Below are 21,016 nucleotides of genomic sequence, written 5' to 3'. Positions count from 1 at the left end.
CATACAACCTTATTGAAACTTGCTAGGAATAAATCTTGCAAATTCAATGAGTGACAGCTCTGTAACTGCTTTGGGTGTGCAGCCTGACACTCAGTTGATTTGAAGAGTCAGCCAAATTGCTTGGCAAAGTAAGATAACAGAGCCAGTTAATTGTTTGGCTTTTTCAATTTTCGATTGACTGATACTAATTTGGGGCAGCCATTGCCTGTTACTTTACTTTTTTAAAATACATTCTTAAAATGTGATCAGTATTTCAAATAACCACTCAAGATATTCCACTGTTTTTGGCTTCTTAGAATTTAGAACAGCAGCAGTACATCTCTAGCAATGCTGTGTAATCTTTATAACTTAGATTAAAGTAATGTGACACATTGATTGTATTTTATCACGTTTATTAAAATTGGTGGCCTAATGATGTAACAGAGAAGGTCCTAAGATTTTGCATTTTTTAACCACAGTATATCTACAAATAAGGGTAATATGAAGGAGACTTAAATGTAAACCCACGGAAATCTGTATAATTAGAAGTACAAATTTGTTCTCAATTAAAGAATCTCTCTCTTTCTCTCTGTATGTGTGTGTGTGTGTGTGTGTGTGTTTGTATGTATAGATATACTTCATATATAGCAAAACTAATGTAGAAAACACTTTATATATAGTAAGCACTCAACAAATGTATGCTGAACTGAATTAACATCAGAAGAGATAAAGTACTAGGATAGCCCAGCAGAATGAAAAGAGAAGAGGGGGAATTTCCGAGGAAGTTGTTTCTCCGAGGCATATAACAAAAGAGTTTCTTGGTACACACACCTGGCAAGAAAATAATAGCAAAGGATGTAAGTCTTTGTCTTGTCTCAAGCCTGGAGTTGCCTCCAGCCCTGGACATGTGAATAGTTGGCTATTTTAAGTAAATTCTGTCCAGACAGGGAAAGGAGTTTTAAGAAGATCCGTGTACATAATCATTTTTGTGATAATTGAAAAATAAAAACACCAGCGAATTTAGAACATAAGCTTTGGCATAGCAAGCAACTGTGCACATTAGCCCAGCAAGCTAACGTGCAGGACCTCGGTGGGAGGTGCGGTTAGTTCATAGATTCATTTCTTCAGAAGGAAGAGAGACACGGAAAACATTTAAATGGAACTATTCTGAAAAGACAGGAAGAGATTGTGAGAGTAAGAGCAAATGAGAAGGAATATGAACTAAGCTAATTCTGTTGTTTTATAAAGAACTACGCCTCAGAGAGACCAAGCCATGTGACTGAGGTCGCAGCTAGGGCTGAATCATCTGATACCATAATATTCCTTCCTATTATTTCTCTCTGTACTTCAGTAAAATAATAAAACCACAAAGCTTCCAGTGATTTGAACTGGTATTTCATTGATCATGACAAAATAATGAACATTTCCCCTTAAAACTGTTGCTATGTTACCTCCTAATATAATTTTGTTCTTTATGGTGGTTGCAAAGCAGAAATTCTCATTCAGATTGGTATCAGGTTTAATTTAACTTATTCCAAAAATGCTGGTACAAATAACATTTAATCCTAAATTAGAATCTACAGAAATGCTGAATCTCTCATTCTTACTATGGTTTTAACTATGTACGTTTTGTTCTCAAAAGTTGAAAGACTATAAAGTCTATCTGTTAGGGCAGTGCCAGGAGTCTTGAAAGGAAATAGATTAAGAAGGAGAAAACTTTTAGGGTAGGATCTATACATTTGGCATGTGATTGAACAAGGTATAAGAAACAAACAAGAATCAAACTGTGATGTCCTTAATGGCAGATGGGAACATTGGGGGAGCAGCAAGCTCGATGGGGAAGACAATGGAGTTTGTGGTACTGCGACACACAAGAGGCATGTTTATCATATATTTAGAAATAAGAGACTCCAGTTCAGGAAAGAGGTCAGAGGGGCAGCATTAGCATCAGGGGTTAGGTTTTCCTGCAGTTTGATATTAACTACATGGAACATTGAGAGATTTATCAGAATATATGTTTACAAGGAAACAGTGTGAAAGACGGGAACCTAACTAGGGGAATGGGACAGGGCTGCAGCTTTGAAGAGCGGAGCAGAACCTAAAGACAGTGTTTGCTGCTGACCTGATCCAGGAAAATCTGTCTGGACGGAGGAGGGAAGAGTGAAACAGGGCCCGGTCCTTCCCGCCAGCGGATGGCAGAAAGCTAGCTCTAGCCTGATGGCCGGACTAACAAACAGGGATTCTCAGGGCTACCAATGCACTGAACGAGGGACCAGGAAAACTGGGTTCTTAAGAGACTGAGGCAGGAGGAGAACTGGCAAGAGTCACCCTGAAGGGGATTGAGGTAGAGTGCTCATAATGGAAGCAGGAAGTTCAAGAGAATCAAATATTTCCTACTGGCCCCAATTAACCCAAGTTTTCTGTATCACAGAAGGAAGAGCAGAGACAAGGTATCACTAGTTTAATTCTGGCCTAGATCTGGATCCATTTCCAATAAACCAGGCTTCAAGACATTCAGAAGCACAATGCAGGTTCTGATTCAAGACTAGTGAGACCTCTTGTATAAATCAGCTTTTAATATCACTTTAAAGCATCAGCTTTTAGCATTCATGATTTGTAAGTTCAAATGAGAGTTACATCATTTGAAAACAAATAGGCAGCTGATTTCCCAGAAGGAAATCAGCAGATTGATAAGTTAGATCACTCCATCAAATAAATAACAGGACTCCACCTGTAATTCTAGTCCCCAGAAATGTTTTGGCTCTACACCAGCACTTCGGTGAACCTCAAGAGGCCTGTTTGAAAGGCTACAACTAGGGACTGCCTGGGAATGACTTCAAAATACCAGATGGACTCAAAGATCAGAAAGCAAAGTATGTTAGAAAGTTTATTAAAGATTGAATGAGTTAATATGTGTTAAGTCCTTAGGACAGGGCCCAGCATACTATATAGAATAAGTCAAAAAATGTTAGCTACTATTAGCAGTAGTATTTCACTAATTCTTTCTTGAACTTAAGAAATAAAGTACAAAAATAGAACAAGATATCAAAGGAGCTCTTTTGTTGTTGTTTAGTTAACCCTAATTTGTTTGTAAAGATGAAAATAAAGGGATCAGAGAGATTACATTAACTATTCAAGCTCACACAGATGTAGGTGGGACTTTGGGTCACAGTAGTCAGTTCTCAACAAACTGACACAATTTGTTTCACTGGATGTTGTGAGGTTGTAACAAATGTTTTAAGTTCATTAAATGAATCCACTTTTTAATATTAACTGAGCTATTTCTTGATATGAAATATTATATTAGGCCTGATGCCAGGTGAGGGGATTGGAAGAAAGGTTTGAATGGAAGAAAGTAGAAACCTCCTTCCATGCTTAGGATAGAAGAGCAAAGAGAAATTATATTGCTTTTGTTAAAATGAATATGGCTTCCATCTTGGACAGTTCAGACAGGGAATCAGAAAATTATATAACTGCATTTGTGTAGGGCTTTTCCAATTAAAATGAAGAGCAGAAGCAGCACAATATTTTACCTCATAATGTTTTGTGTGACCAAAGCAGAAGAAAGAGCTGAGGAAATAAAGGCTGGTACTAGACAATGTTAATTGCAGAGTATAAATCCAGTGACGCTTGGAAAGTAAATGTATATAATGTATGTCTATGGATTTGATATTTTGAATATATCTATAATACATTAGGTTAATGAAAATTTAAAATATGATGCTATGTTTGGCTACATACTTTTTTTATATAAACATCATCTATTATGGATTATAATAAAATGTGTACAATTTTGAGGAAATTGCAACTTAATGAAAAATGAGAAATAAATGAATTACTTATTAAGTTAAAATGAAGTTAATAAGAAAACAGTCTAGAAAAAAAGATATCTGAAAATTTTATGCTTCAGGGATATATAATTAATGGGTTTCCAGCATAAGCTAATTTGAAAGTATAAAAGAACATTTTACTATAACATTTATGTTATTTCCAGAAGATATCCTTCCTTATTTTAATTCCATTTAACATCTGTGCCACAAAATGTTTTTTAATTGCCCTTTTGCATGATTTAAACATGAAAAGATTGGGGGTTAATGAAAATAATATTTGCAATTACAACAAAAAGTGGAGCTTTGCAATTACAGCTCATCAGTTTACGGTAAAACATACTTGGTTTCTGGATTTCACCCTCTTGTTCCTTCCTAGATTTATCTTTGATTTCCTTCTGGTAAACGCTTTCTTAAGTGGATAAATTATGGATGTTTATACACAGAAATTCTACAGAGGATGCTGTAATTCTCACAGGGATTATCTTCTATCCTTACTATTCAAAGCTTTACATTTAAAAAACTACTCTCTGAGAAGGCTGGGCCACTGGGTTGATGGGATTATCCAATAAGGGCAGCAAGACTTTATTTAGAATCTAGAAGAGAAATGGGATTAGAGATTTGGGTGTGTGAGTTTTGGTTGATTTAAACTTACCCTCAAAGGACAAACACTTCAAGGGTCATTACATATGTATTTTGGGCATTAGTTATGCATTCATACATTAGTACCTTTGAATGCCTTACAGTTCTTGGAATGAAGGAAACTACAAAATACAGCAACCATATCAGCACTGTAAGGGTGAGCCTTCATGTCGTCCAATCCTGAGAGCCAGATATTATAAGAAACACTGGGAATCTGAGATAATTATAATTATGTTTCACACTGACTACCTGTAATTAATTTCCATTTCAGAATTTTAATCTGATAGAGTACTCTCATTAAGTATTGGGAGGTAGTTAGGGCTGAGTACACTGCATAATCAGTACGATACAGATGCTATGCCAAGTCATTTGAAAAATTTTCTTTTCTATCAATAATCTGAACACAGACCTTAAGTGCTTAGAGTACTCACAAAAAAATTTACATTTCACTTTTTAAATGTGAGAAAATTTGAACTCTTAGGGGTTTTACTGTATTATTTTTAAAAAAACTTCATAGACTGAAACAAGAATTTCTCTTCTGTCTGAAGTACACATGTACCTCGGCTTGAATGTTTCATGAATTCAGGAATCAAAAGAGACATGGCAAAACAGAATAGACTCAACTGAAGACTTTGTTAATTACTGGTATTGAAATTAGGGTGTGGAACTGATAATAAATGGTCATAAACTGATAAATAATAATCATGAAAACGTTTACTTATTTATCTGCTCTAATTTTAGAATGCTTGCTTTTCCTTTCATAGAAGATGATGTTGAGTATCTTTAACAAATGAATTCTCTACTTGGTTTGCACTGCAGTTCCCTAGCAAGCTACACTTCATTTCTTTACTTCGAAAAGAACTGCAAAATCAACTTCTCATTTTCAGGGGCCTCTGTTAGCCAAGCTGGTCTCTGTTTTGGTGGCAAGCTTGCTCTTAAAAGGAGACACCTCACATTACTTGGCACAATGCTTTGTACATAGAGGGCATTTAATGCATATTTTCCAAGTAAATAAATAGGAAATGTGATAAATATGATGCTATCAGTAAAGTTTGTCCCAGGAGGATCAGTATTGTATAATGGAAGAAGCTTAAATCAATTATTTAACCTCGTTCAATAATAGATTGTTGTGTGATATAAATGACACAAAATGGGTGCTCAATTAAGGTTATTTTTATTTCAGCAAAATTATGGAATTCAGAGCTGGCCTAATGAACTTGTCTTTATTGGTTTTCATGTTTTACTTAATACTTAACAATTTTTTTTTGATTTGTGAAATCTACTCAGTCTTTTAATAATTAACTGAACCTTAAACATTATGAACTAACTAAATGGATAGAGATGCAGTGATACTCTGGCCTATAAAACCATGCACATTTAAAATATTATTTTGGTTGTCTTCCAATCAGACTGTATTTTTAAAAAATCTTATTCTTCAAATGTATTATATCATTATAAGCAATAATAATAAGTTTTCTCTGAAAACTAAGTTACATGATTACTGACTCCTCTACCCATCTGTTCCCCTGCTTACCTCTTCACACCTCTCTAGTTTTCATTTCAACCACTGAATTAAGGTCCACTATAGGAAAGCATTAACTCATTTGGCCTTGTTGGGAAATTCTTAAGCATAATTTCCCAATACCTTAAGTTTATTTCTTTAAGGGTCCCACACTTCAGTTTGACCGTAACAAAAATTTATCACTCTTTATTTGCTATAGCCTTTTTAGGGAGAAATTTTCAAAAATTCAGAGAAATGAACATAGTAAACTATTCTTAATTACTCACAATGATAATTATGGACATGAAAACTCTCTAGGATAAATCCATGGGCCCAGTAAGGTGCTTCTATGAGAAACATGTCCCAAAGTGTGTTCTGTGGAAATGGTTAATTGATGTTGTTAGTGAAGAGGGTTAGAACTGGTTAAATATGTTGGGAAACATAAGTTTGTAAGATTTCTCAGGTTCTTAATATGTTTGGTACATAGTGAAATCCTGGAGTCTGGGGTGGCTCTGAAACTTATTTGACTAAGGAACTCTTTTTAAAAAAGATATCTTAAGGAATGCCATTGGGAAGAACTATTCTATACTGAAATGACTCTGCTGTGTATCTTGAGTTTTGTTTCTGTCTTTTAAAAAAAGTTTCTCTCTTCCTGGACAATGAAGGTATCAGCTATGATTCTTGCTTCTGGCAATGTGGCCAAATGCAGAGGCTTACTGCTTGGTGTTCTGCAAAACCAGGTAAGAAGACTTCAAGTATGAAATAAAGTCTTTCTTACGAGTACAGGCATGAGAATTAATGCATGGACTTTGTAACATTAACTACAGCTTCTCACAAGCATTGCTTTGAGGTTGTTGAATAAGTTTTAGCTGATTTTGTTTCAGCTAACCACACCTACTGGTCATTAAGAGGCATACAACTTCCATTCAGACAAGGAAGGTTTGATTCAGTGGTTGTGTACAGATAGAACTTAAGATCCTTATGCAAGACCAAGCCATCCATGACATTTGTTTTAGACTGCTGGGAAGTCTAAACTTTCTTCTCACATTCTGAGCCTTGAAAGCTTTATCTGTCTATCTCTTCCCAGCCCCATCCTCACTGCAAGTCATCTCCATGCTTGAATCCTCAACTCAATGATAAACTTTGAAATCCTAGGTTTTTCTTTCTTTGTGCCTGGGGTCTCCCTCCTCAATATTCTCTCTTTCTATTCCCCACTTGTGCATTCTGGCATAGGCCTGTCATCTCTGCTCCTGGAGACTGATCCCAGTCTAGCCCACAGGTAGTCTAGCCCACAGATATTGCTCCTGCTGTTCATCCTCCTTTTCTCCTCTTGGTTAAGCCTGGAGGAACTACTGTTCCATTGAGAGTAAACCCTCTTGACATAGCCCAGCCAAACAAGTAACTGAAACTTGATAGATTTATTTGTTGAGAGTGATTTCTTGAATTATCTGTATGAATCATAGGATCAAGATTTTTTAAGACTAGGAAAAAAAAAAGGGAAATATCTGGTTTATTTGAATGATCAAATCTTTCATTATCCTATTTTGGTATCTTAGAGATAAAGCCATAGAACCAGAAATCTATTTTGGGTCACAAATTCCAAAACTCTGAAAATTATGGTAAGGTACATGAGACTCTGGAATCATCTTCAATTTGGTATCATATTAATATACCTTATATTAGAAAAATCTGGATGATTGGTAAAATTTGGATGTCACTAACTTATTATAAATCATTTATTTCTCTTCTGCTGCTGAAGTTAGGCTCTTGTCTGGGGAAGGGCAGACAGGTAAATGAAGAGGATAAGGGCTGACTGCTATCATGTAACAGAATACAATATACTTACAAGTGAGCTTTAAGCTACAACTGTGGATCATGTTAACTATCCAATACAATAAATGATTATTTTCTAGCCTATTCATCTTTTCAACCTACTAAGTATAATTCACAGATTTTCTATATTTAAACATATTTTAAATTGTAAAATGTATAGTGAATTAGACTGATTTTTTTTTTTAACTGGAAAGAACATTAGAAAAAGAAACAGTGAAGTTAAATCAATGAAATTTCCACTTCATAAATGGTCAAATATTGTGATGTTTATATGGTTCAACCTAATAACATTTTTTTTTTATTTTGTGATCCATGTGCTTTTACTTGTTCTCTCTTACTCCTACACAGCCTTTACAGAAGGCGAGGCTGTGAGGTATCTGTTCTCCTAGCTTGGTGCTCTTTCCTCATGCCACACTGTCATAACATTGTTATATAACACAGAACATTTTTATATAACTAGGCACAGCAAGTCATTTGAATGTGCTCATTAATTGTAGTGTGTCTATTCTGGTAAAAATGACAGAATATCATGTAAATATGTTTTTAATTAACACGATCCCTTAATGCATGTGTCTTCATGTAATTCAAATACCATGCTCACAATATCATAGGCAGAATAAGAAGAAAGTAATGGGTAAAAGAGTTACAGAGAAATAAAGAGATAGCTCTTACATAATACATTTTGGGTTTGAGAAAGATTTGGGAAAGGTATATCTCTTTTGCTATTGGGTCTTGCATTAGATCAAACCCAATAACTGCCATCACTTAAGGGGCTCATTTATTGTTTTTTATTTTTATCCTTTTGCCTGATTTTCCAGGTTGTATATTGTTATTAAGGTTTGTAAATAAATTTGTTCCAGTGAGGAGACATCCTAATGATCTTGTAAATGCCAGAAAACTCAATGTTATAAACCTTTTTTTCCCAATGTACTTTAAACTAAAAGTTAATAGTATTATAGAGAGACAAAACATAATTGTCCCTCTTAGCATCTGATGTTGGTAATGATTTCCATTACAATGAACCATTCTTATTTCTTTCAGAGAGTATAATTGGCCACTTGTGCTTTGTAACTAGTATGAATGAAACTAAATATGGTAGTTTATTTGATTAAGACCTATGTGCATTTTTGTTCTGCTGAAAATTGACTTTGAATTTATTGTATTTGACATGATGAGTTCTATAGCAAAAATGAGTTCTGTAGCAAAAATAAAAGGTTACATTCTTGCTAGTCATCTGGGGAAAGAAGAGACAGCCCAAGTGTGACTCTTTTGCAGATGTTTGGCTTTTAAGTGATTGGGCTTAAAATTCCTTTCTTTTCTTGCTTCAGGTATTTATTTCTCTGTGCACTTCGTTGTTGCTGTACACCTCTCGGAATAGAAATACCAAACCCTCATGTCTCCACATATAACCTTTCTAGAATTTCACAACCAGAGAAGAGCACTCTAACCGAACAACTAGACATTAACTTGATGGTCATTTCCCTTCTGCAGGGTTATCTATATCAATATATACATATATTTAAAGATGGATATGTAATTTTAAAAATATCCATTTGAATATATTTTTTCTCTGCATATGGAGGAAAAAAAGCTTTCTTTTGCTACTTCTGTCATGGGTGAAGGCAACTCCCAGCCTTCTCTCAAGCTACGGAATGCTTCTCTGTCCAGCCTGGCCTTCTGATAGATCAGGGATCTGAGATTAACTGACTGTACATTTTTTTTTTTTCAGATTCTGAGATTCAAAATAATTTCCTTGAAATTCAATAAAGACAAAACTAGCCATTTCCTTCACTAAACAGCAGCACTTATTCATTGTTAGGGAGTTACATTGCTAGTTTATTCTTGGCTGTTTTTCATTTGATCAAATTACTGAAGAGTTGAATTTTAGAGCTTGAGGGGACCTCAGATATAACATAAACCACAGTTTATTTTACATATAATGAATGTGAGTCCCACAGACATGATACAAAATGCTTAAGATCAAAGGGCTAGTAAGGCAATCCAAAAATACAGAGCTTCCATAATAAAGCAGTAAAGAAAAAATTTAGGTTATTTTGTATGTCTTTTTTTGTTTCAATGTTTTAACTCAAAAGACCGCCTGCTGGCTTTGTCTCCTGCCTGCATGGAATGCACTCAGACCTGTGGGATGATATTTTTGCTGTGACACTGCCATGGTTGGAGCAACTTGTATTCTTTTCTGAGAATTATCATTTTAGAAAACTTTTCATGATCTTGCTACTTAGTTTAAAATATTTCTGTGGTGAAAATGTTATGGCAATTATATATATATATATATATATTAGGGTATATATAATTATATATATATATATATAGAGATATATATATATATATATATAATTATAATATACATGAATTTCTACTTTTCTAGGACTTTTTGAGAGAGTTTAATAGCAGGGCCCTTGTATTCTTGTAACTGCATAGCCAGTCTGACTAGAAGGTTCCTTTCCTGCATGTCCTGTCTTTTTAGTATCCTTGAATCTTCAAGGTATTATGTTGAACTATTTCTTTCAATTGCTCCAAAGGTTAAATATCTGCAGCATCAGATAGTTCCACCTAGTTACATAGTGGGAAATTCCTGGGGTCATAAGTCAAAATACTGAATCTTAAATAAATTTATGATTCTTAAGAGCCTTTCCCTGTGATGTAGGAAATAACTAAGTGGAAGTGAATTCAGAAAGACAAAGAAAGTAAAGTAGAATAGGTTATACCAAGCATTTATGTAACTGTTTACTGAAATCACCTTTTTCTGATATGCAGAGCTTTAAGTTAGAGACACAGTCTTTTTCCATCAGGTAATACATTTTAAAAGTCACCTCATGTACAGCTAAACTTTTGTTCAAACATCTGAATAGGGGGATTAGAAGGATAGTACCATATGGTTCACAGTACTCAAACAATAATAAACTTACTGTTGAGAAATTCAGCATATACCAGTTCCTTTTGCCTCATCTAAAGTCATATAAATACCTTGTTTGGGTATTTCATTACTCTTTACTTACACTTGATAACTGTGCATTGATTCCTATATGTATCACTTATATTACTAAATTATACTACTCATTTAAACAAAAATATGCAGAACACCCACCCATGTACCAGTTACCGGGGATGTAGGATTCTATCAGACTGACTTGGTTTCTGACCTGCCTCTCCAACCCCCAAAAAATAAATTGCCAAAAAGGCAAATAAGAAATGAGAGGACTAATTTTTAATCATTTAACTCAAACCATTAATAACACAGCTACATATTTGTTTCAGTACTGCCATTTGAAAGCATTGCTTTTTATCTGTCTTACCTGAAGGATCTTATCACCAGGCTGCAGCAGATTGGATGCTGGTCCATCAGGCTGAACCCTAGTAACAAAGATACCCTATAAGTCAGAAGTAACAGAGGTTAGGATTCTAATACCAAGAACTAGGACTACTTAAAAAATTTTTCATTCATAAAGAAAACAGTGAAAAATTAAGAACAATTTCCATATGTAAGCTTCAAAGATTATTATATGATTCATAAATTAATCTCATGGCATACTCTTATTTTTTTCTTACATAATTTGAAATATAGTACTAAATCATCTTTTGTATAACTTCTGAAATTATCTTGTAACTCTTGATTGAAAATGTTTGATAAGTTACAAATTCACTGTATACTTTGAAAACTTTACTAGAATTACATATAAATACTGATTTATTTAATGAGCATTACTTTGTATATTACTGAGAATTTTAATATAAAAGTACATGAACAAATTTAAACATGAAAATTCCACCATGTATTTTAAATAGAAAATTTATGTCTCCAGTTACAAAATCCCTAAATTGAATAATTTAGTTTATAAACAAGTCAGATTAATTTTGCTGATGATGCATATAATGCAAACAATTACTGAATATCTACTATATGCTAGGCTTTGATTGTTAGTATTATGGGGATATACAGAATATAACTTCTGGCTTCAGTGAGCTCACAATATAGTGGAAGAAAAATCAAGAAAACCAGCAATTATAAGGCACTATAACAAGTGTTATGATAGAGGTGTAATAGATAATTTTAAAAGTTGCACCCAGTTTATCCTCAGTGTATAAGGACTTCCAAGAAGAGGAGATAATAGGCAGCTGAATCATAAAGTCAAGTTAACGGCATCTGCACATATAAGGGGAAGAAGGCTATGTCAGGTAGAAGGTACAGCATGTACAAAAGTGAGAGGCTTGCTACATTCAGGGAACTGTAGGCAGTTCCATGATGCCTGCAGTGGTGGCAGAAGGCTGTGAGTGGATGGTGCTGGGAGGGTGGGAGAAGATCAGGCGAAAAACTAGGTTGGGCCACTTTAAGAGGGGCTTTAAATAGACATGCTAATCAGTTTGGGGAGCTACTGAAGTACTTTAATCACCATTGTAACAAGGTTTTAGTTAACATCCTAACAATGAACTGATGAATGGATAAACAAAAAATATATATCTAGTCAGTGAAGTATTATTTGGCAATAGAAAGGCATGAAGTACTGACAACACTGATGAACCTTGAAAAGCAGCCAGTCACAAAAACCACATATTATATGAGTCCATGTATATGAAATGTCCAGAAGAGGCAAATGTGTAGGAATGGAAATTCATGTGTGCTAGGGGCTGAGGAGCAGGCCAACTGGGAATGACTTATGTTCATGAGTTTCTTTTTGAGGTAATAAAAGTGTTTTGAGGTTAGATAGTGATGATGGTCACATGATTCCACGAATATGCTAAAAACCATTTAATTGTACACTATAGAAGGGTGAACTTTATAGTTTGTGAATTATATCTCACGACAGCTTTTTGTTTGTTTCTAAGAAATATTAAAAGAATAGAAGATAATATTTTAGTTATCTCTAAATATTATTTAGAATATTTCTAAACAAATGTTATTTAGAAAATCATCTCATTTGCTGATCTGCAAATTTAATGACTCTCACTTAACCCCATAACTTTGTATATATGTGTGTGAATGATTTAAAAACAGACTATAATTAAAGTACTTTTATTTAGCATTTCAGGTAGTTGTGAAACTTATTAGTTTAAAGCTTTTGAATGATTTCTAGCTTTCTGATTTCAATCTGTTTTCTTTTCCATTTAAAGATGAAACTGCAGATAGGCATCAAAATCCTTAGAAAACTGCCTAACTTTTAACCAGTAATTCAACCTCTAGAGTTTATCTTAAGGAAAAAACTAGACAAGTATGCAATGTACATCTACTAATGTGTTCATCATAGTATTATTTATAATAATAAAGATTACAAACCACACCACAATGTATGATAACAGGGAATCAATTAAATAAATCATGGTAAATCCATACAATAGAATGATATGCAGTTATTAAAAATGAAGTCCTACATGGTGGGTATATAAATACAGTAGTGCTTAGTGAAACAAGCAGGTTATAAAATATTATGTGTGGTGTACTATTTTTGTTGAAATTTACTTATATGTATATTTGTATGGGAAAATATGTCAAGGATATATTCCTAAACATTAACAGTATTGCACTGGGTAGTGAGATATCACACATACACACACATATATATATATGTATTTCTTTTCACTTGTGTTTTCTAATTTTTTATCTAATATATTTTTCACATATTATCTAATGTTTTCTAATATATATCACATATATATTTCTTTTCACTGTGTTTTCTAATTTTTCTACAATAATTATACACTATTTGCAGCATTAAGAAAATAATAAAATCTTAAAAAATTCTTAGGTTAATAGTATCACTATTTGGAGTGATGCTCAAACAGATAGTTACTTTTGTCAATTCAGTTGTACAAATGGTCAGTTCAGAAGGAAAAAGAAAAATGGCTGTTTGTCAAGGACAGTTAAATAAGGCACAATAATGAATCCACCACGCCAGTGAATGGCCCTGGTTGTGAAGACAAATAAAGGCCCTGGAGTCCTTTCCCCACTAGGCACCTAACTCTCATACGCGTCAGTCCAGGAGCCTGTACGTGAAGTCTGTCTCCCTGGCAGTCCCCCTCTCGGCCACCGGGCTCTCTGTACCACAGCAGAATAACACTGTTGCCTCAAATAAACCACTACATCTCTGGGTGCTGAAGGTGAAATTGTTTTGATGATGATTTTATCCCAGCAGTCAAAGTCTGTGCTACCTAGGGAATTTGGACTGCACTTCTTCAGATCACTGTATAGAAATAGTTTTAATAATGTTTGTATGATTCCAGACCATAGGAGCCAAATCATGGCCAATCTGCCATGGTGGGAGGAGCTAGCAACAGTCTGCAATCCGACTGCTGAATGAATACAGATGCAGTGTCTGGCAGGCTTCATTCCATCCATCACAAAGCTCTGTGGGATTCAGCTGCTGTTCTGATGATTTGCTGTGGAGTTTACTCTATGGTGGCTGAGTCTTTCAAAGCATTTATTGCTGTTTTCTCAAGCTTTAATATTTCTTTTCAATCAATAAATTTCATCAACTAAAAAAATGCTGTCCATTGGTATAGCCTCCTTTTTCCTCTGTATACACCCTATCAACCAGCACACTGCCACAGTGGTTGAAACAGATAGGAATGAGTGTTTGATAATGGTCAGTGGCATTCATTATTCGTGGAGGTAGAATGTTTCCCAAAAGACTGTTTGCAAAGGCCAGGGAACTGATTCTTTGTTGTATTATGTATATAAATAGTGCCATATGAAAGAGGCCACACAACTCTGAACCCATTTTGTGCTCTGTTATGATGAATATTGATGAAAAATATGGAAACTTTGACACTGTTATGAAAAAGCTCTTTGGAGCAATGTGTCACTCTTTCCACAAATTCACTTTTAGTCTAAGACTTCAAAGAATACCAAATACAGAATTTGGTGAGGAATCATCACAACATTTGTACTCTGAAAATTAGAACCATAACTTATTGTTTGGTAAAAAGCCATCTCTTAACTTCCAATCTATAGTAAGCCAGCTTGTATGTATCAAAGATCCAAATTATGGCATCTGATCAACTTTGTAACTCTGCTGCAAGATCTAAAATATTTTGGTTTCTTGTAACATTTGGTAGAGTGCTGAACGTGGGGCAAACCAGCATGCAATTTATTCAAAACCAGTGAACCAACCTACATACCTAAGGTTACATAGTAAACGATTTTGCCCTAGGAAGGAAATACTTCAGTAACTCTTGTTCAGTGAAGTAGTGTCTACTAGTTTTTGCTGCTGCTTTAATGAGTTACCACAAATTTAGTGCCTTAAAATATCATAGATTTATTTATCTTACGGTTCTGTGGGTCAGAAGTCCAACACAGGTCTCACTCAGCTAAAACAAAGGTGTTGGCCGGGCTGCATTAAATTTTGGAAACTCTAGGGAAGAAAATGTTTCCTTGCCTTTTCTAGCTTCTAGGAAGTGTCCACATTCCTTGTCTCTTGGTCCCCTTGTTCCATCATTAAAGCCAGTAATCACGTATTTTTCTGACCTTCTTTTTATATTCATATCTCCTCCTGACCACAGCCATGAAGGATTCTGTTTTAAGGACCTATGCGATTAGATTCACTCTCCCTGCACCGCCCCCACCCCCGATCGAGGATAATCTCCTCTCTCAAATTCGGTAATTTAATCCCTCCTGCAAAGTTCCTTTTGCCATGTAGTGTAGCACACTCACCGGTAAGAATTGGGTTGTGATTATCTTTGGGGAGCCATTTTTCCTATCACATCGTGTAAGAAGTGAGTAAGAGCATAGCTCTATAGTTAGCCTGTCTGTGTTTACCACTCGAAAATTGGTGACCTTTGGTAAATTAATGAACTTTTGTGTACTTTTCCTCATCACTAAAATCTGTATAATAATGGTATGCAGCTCATAACTAGATTGAGTGAATGCATTAAAAAAAACAACAACTTAGAACAGTAGATGGCTCTCAGTATAGGGTCCAAAAATGTTATTGTAGTTTTTACAAGTCTGATAGTTGAGATATAATCCAGGATCTTTTTATCCAGCAAAGCCCATATTGAGAGCTTCTAAGATTCTAACTATACCAGATTTATGACCAGGATATTCTTTACTCTCAATCTGGAGTAGGTTGTAAGGCCATTTGTTGTCTTTCTCCTGTATTCCTAACAGATAAGAGGATTTGCATCTCTTACTTAGAAAAGGAGAAGTGAAGGGGGCTGGGGAGTCTGTCCTGCGTCACCGCGGTTTCCTAGCGGGGCTCTCAGGGATGACGGCTCCGCCAAGGCTCCCTCTCAGCTGTGGGCGTGGGCTCTCACCGGAGGGCTTTCTGAAGGCTTCTTAGTGCCTTTCAGGGGGTTCTTCCTTCAGTAGCTCCGAGACAGGAGCATCAGCTCTTTACAGTGATGGCTGCTAGAATCTGCTTAATGGCTATGACAATTCTGAGTGTGTTTTCTCATGTCTCACACCCCGTGGCCCACTCTCAGGTCCCTTAGTGACTTGGCAGCACAAAGGTTTTCCCTTAGCACCACCTCTAGAAGCCTCTTCACAACAGAGTGAATGTTAAGTGCTGTAGCCCTTTCCAAATAATCTAAGGCTTTTCTCTCCTCAGCCACTGATACTTGGCTGTGCTTGAGTCAGCCACAGACTCCGTGGACTCAGGCATCACAGAGGGACTCCATATGTTTGAACTAAAGCTGCTTTAGAGAGGGCTGGCCAGACGCTACATTCATGACCTGTTGCCATTTCACATTCTCCATTTTTTAAACCAGCCTTTTATGCAAGTCATAAATGTTTTTTCCCAAAGTACCCATAATGGGTTTTTCTTTTTTAAGGTTTTGCTTTTTGCAAGTAATTTTGAAAAAGGCTGAGTATAAGAGGCTTTTCACAGTGCTAGGCTCACAGTGCTAGGCTCTGACCTTGTCATACTGATTACCTAGACTATACACCTCTGGACATAAGCCTTAATGGACCCAGAAAGTTAGACTACAAGGCCAAAACTTAACATTCTAACTTTAGAGGGGAAGGAACTTTATATGGCTTTTTAATGATGAAGGTGAATGACTGTGACAGTCTCAGCTATTATAAATGTAGACCCCAAAATAGAACTTGTCTTAAGGGAACTAGAGCTTCAATTTATGAAATATGCTTTTCCTTAAAATTCTGAAAATCCTTGGCTCTAGCTGATGCTAAGAAATTGGTTTCTAGGAAGGTCATATCTGAAACAAAAATTGCATACTATAACAATTACAGTTCAGAACACACTGGTTAAATATTATACAGGATATAGTATTTCATGCTTTCATATAACTATGGAAGCTCAAAGAATATTTCTGGAGGAAAGACTGACTCATAAAAATAGCAGCACAACCATAGAGTCAATAGCTCTTAGGGGGAATTTTTATTTTTATTTTTTGGTCAAAATGTGACAAATACTTTCTTTTATGAATTGGGCAAAGTTAGTATGAAGCTTTGTTGTGGCTCATAGAAACAGCATTGCACATAATAATAGACTGTATTTACTTGATCCCTGTGATTATTAGAAGAATTGACACATCAAGGATAAGGGTAATCGATAGTTTTCCTCCTGATGAGTCAAAGGTGTGATGACAAAATATTTTAAGGTTAAGTGTTGAATGTGGAAGATTGGGCTTAGAACAATTTGCTACCTTAACAACTGAGGAATTTGTATACAGCAAGAGAAGAGATTTATCCTATGGCCATTAGAAACTAAAGAAGAGGGGAGAGGGAGGGAGACAGGAGGTAAAGACAGAGAAAGAAAAAGGGGCACTAGCAGCTGCATATGATGCTTCCATGTAGCTGACAAAACAATGAAATGTAAAATCCGTAAAAGATAAACATAAAGAATTGCTTTAGAAACCTAGAAAATTTGAGCCTCAAAAGACAGAGATACAAATATAAATTCTACAACTCACCAAAGTTCCCTAAAAATTTCACAAAAAATCTTGTGTACAGATGTTTAAAGAAATTCCAAACTCACGGATTTTTAAATAAAGTAAATATTAAGCAAGAAATCACTTGGTTGCATTTGTACAAAAGTTATTAATGATGCACTGGAGCAACAAGGAAATAACACAACCCATAGCAATTGACAGTGTGATTACAGATATCTTAGCAGCAACGTAATGGAGATGATCCTAACAGAAGAAATACACATTGCTTGCTCCTTAGACTTACATTATTCTTTTAAGTCATTGTAAAGGTTTGTTTAGTAGCCCCCCAAATATATATAGTTTTTGAGATACTGCTCTTCTGACTTGATGTAAGCATCCAAAAAGTAAGCAGTTTATTTCCTTTTATATTAGATGCCTTTTAGACATGACAAATTGATTACCAGAATAATTTTTGTAGTTTGATGCTGATCATCATGCATTATTCTCTTTTGGGGAATTTGAACATCACAGTTACAATTACGTTTGGAGTTGGTTACTTTATAATTACAATTTTTCTTTTATTAATTGCTCCAGTTTTCCAATGACTGTCTAACAAACATCTCTGGGATGTGTATTTATTGTGACTGAAAGTTCCTTGGTTTCCTGTTTTTACTTGGTGAAATCTTTGAGCTTAAAAAAGTTTTCTTTCATTTGATTTTTATATTTTGTTTTCAAAGTAAATGATCACTCTTCTTCACATACTTTCCAGATTCTTTTTTGCCTCTTTGGGAATAATAAAAGTAATGTCTTTTTCTTTTCTTTTGCATAGTCTTTAAAGTCTATATTTATTATGAGACTTCAACTGGTTGCGAATATTCGGATTGCTGGCTTCATTTAGTTTACTGATTCCGTCAGAGGTCCCAATGGCATCTCTCCTCAGCTTTATACATAGCATAAAATAGTAAATACTATTGAAAACAGGAGTGGGTAACTGTAGGTGGCTGTGGATTCTCTTTCCTAAAATAGTGTCTTGTTATTGAATATGGTTTGTGTATGGTGGTGGGTTTTGATCAACTAAGCTTCAAAGATAGGAGTAAGTTTTCTACTCCACCATGCTTAAGAAAATAGAATTAGTTACTAAGACCATGTATAGCTTTACTAATTATATTGTAAAGATGATAGACAATTAAATGCATATTTGCAATTTTTTTACCACCTATAGTAACCCTAAACTGTTATTACCTACTTACAATTTAATCTAACTCTGGATTATTAAAAATATAGCTTAAATATGTATATTTTAAATATATATTTTATCATATATATATATGTAAATATAATTAAAAAATACTAATGTGCTCTAAATTCTGATCTCCTAGTCTAGCTTTCCAGTATAGTTCTAGGACCTTAGGTTAATTTGGTGTCTAAGTCTTTCCTGGAAATCTATTCTCATACATGTGTTTTTCCCCCAACTCATTCAAAGGATCTTAGGAAGGATTTAAATTGGAATTTACAGAACTTAAGAATCAACTCTTTGAGTTCTCATGATTTCTTCACACACTCAAAAGAGAAAAATGACACAATAAAAGCATTTTGCAGTTACCTGGGTTTCTGTTTCACTTAGATTCTTCTGAGCGTATTTGTGTTGATTTTTTCTTTGGCATCTAAAGGTGTTCACTCCAAACTTCCCTGATCTTGATCAATATGTAGTTTTGCTAATAACTTTCTTTAGCTACCAAACAGATTTGGTTCAACTAGTGATTACTATTTCTTAGACAGACTAGGACTATATTTTTAGAATACAGCAGTGTCTTTTTTTAAACAAAAACATACTTTTAATCAGAAAATTAAAAGGATTTAAAAGCAGATATAAATGGATCTCACTGCAAAAGATCTGATATAGTTAATTTCAGGGTTCATACTGAAGTATCTGTTGCTTTGGCAGTCCTCTAGGTTAGATGCCATGGATGAAACCACTCATACTTAGGTAAGTATTTCTCGTAGATGGAAGCATATCAGAATCTCTGGTACTAAAGTACTTTCAATTTGAAAGATGAAAATAATATTGCTTTGAAAATAGTGTCATGGACACTTTTGGGGACCTTCCCAGATTCCCATTATCAGGTTGGTGCGCTCATTCTGCAGGTGCTGCCAACAGCTCACATCTGACACTTCTCTTGAAAATTACTCTCAGCCTGAAGCCTTCTTACTGGGAAATGTTTGAGAATTTACATTTTCCGTGTGCTTGTCCTGCAGACAATGACTGCAGTTAGGGTAAAAAAATACTTTTTCTTCTCAAGGAGAGACAACTCTCCTTGATGGTAGTGTTCATGCTCCAGAGCATCCTGTGCAATCAGGAGTCCACCAATGTACCACATCTTTGCTTACTTTCTTCCCTGCCCTAACTTACATCTCTCAGTCCCTTATAGATTTCACCAGAGATCAATTCTTCAATTAACCACTTGTACAAAAATACCCATCTCTAGCTCTGCATTTAGGGGAATTGACTTTAGACAAATACAAACTACAAAAATTAAAAAATTGCCTGGTAGGGATAGGAGAGTCTATATTTTATGACTAGTGAATCTTTGGAAGCCAAATTCAGAAGATAAAGTTCACCTCTCCTCCTTAAGAACAGAACATCTTTGGGTGTGGAATGGGGTGAAAAGTGGATATTGTTACTAAATACATATTATTGAGATACATCTCAAATGTTGTATGGGTAAATGTAAAAAAGTTCAACAATATTGCTCTTGGAAGAGACCTGGGAGTTGATTAATTAATTTTTTGTCTGGTTGTATTTCTATTAATTTGGCTTCATAATATTTCCAAGAATTCTAATTGGTTATGATCTTTTTAGTCAAGAAACTAGAAATACTATGAAGTCCTTGGAATACCACTTAACAAATGTTGTAGTAACTTTATAAATGAAATATGAAAGATTTCACACTTTCCAAAGACCTTTTTGACTCTTGATACTTAAATATCTCTCACTGATGGACCTGTCAATACTTGTCAGTTATTACATAAAGTATTATATATGAACTGATTTTTGGTGCTCTCATAGTTGGATTGAGAAGTGCCTGATTTTTTTCCCAATGAATAGCAACAAACTTACAAAAAATCTCTAGAGAAGTTAAAATGATATCACAGAACATAAAGGATCAAAAGAGACTACAATAAAAAACTATACTCCAACAAGTTGGAAAACCTAGAAGAAGTGGATAAATTCCTAGAAGCATACAATCCACCAAGATTGAATCATGAAGAAATAGTAAATCTGAATAGACCAATTACAGGAAAGGAGATCGAATCAGTAATGAAAGGCCTCATAACAAGCAAGAGCTCAGGACCAGATGGATTCACTGGCAAATTCTACCAAATGTGCTGT

General features: G+C 34.9%; 1 protein-coding gene across 5 annotated transcripts in view; it reads right to left on the bottom strand.

The window, feature by feature from the left end:
- Positions 1-21,016, bottom strand: part of LRRC7 (leucine rich repeat containing 7) — a 488,385-nt gene that overhangs the window by 20,417 nt on the left and 446,952 nt on the right. For 4 of the 5 annotated variants that reach the window (XM_037024309.2, XM_037024313.2, XM_073234116.1 and 1 more), the window contains one exon: positions 11,100-11,174. In XM_037024309.2, the coding sequence (XP_036880204.1) occupies positions 11,100-11,174 (75 nt within the window). The remainder of the gene's footprint in view (positions 1-11,099; positions 11,175-21,016) is intronic. The other variant, XM_073234117.1, reaches the window with a different exon arrangement.

Source organism: Manis javanica, chromosome 4, assembly GCF_040802235.1.
Source record: "Manis javanica isolate MJ-LG chromosome 4, MJ_LKY, whole genome shotgun sequence".
Taxonomy (NCBI): domain Eukaryota; kingdom Metazoa; phylum Chordata; class Mammalia; order Pholidota; family Manidae; genus Manis; species Manis javanica.
The sequence above is the reverse complement of the archived record's forward strand: the minus strand, read 5'-3'. Positions and strand labels throughout refer to the sequence as shown.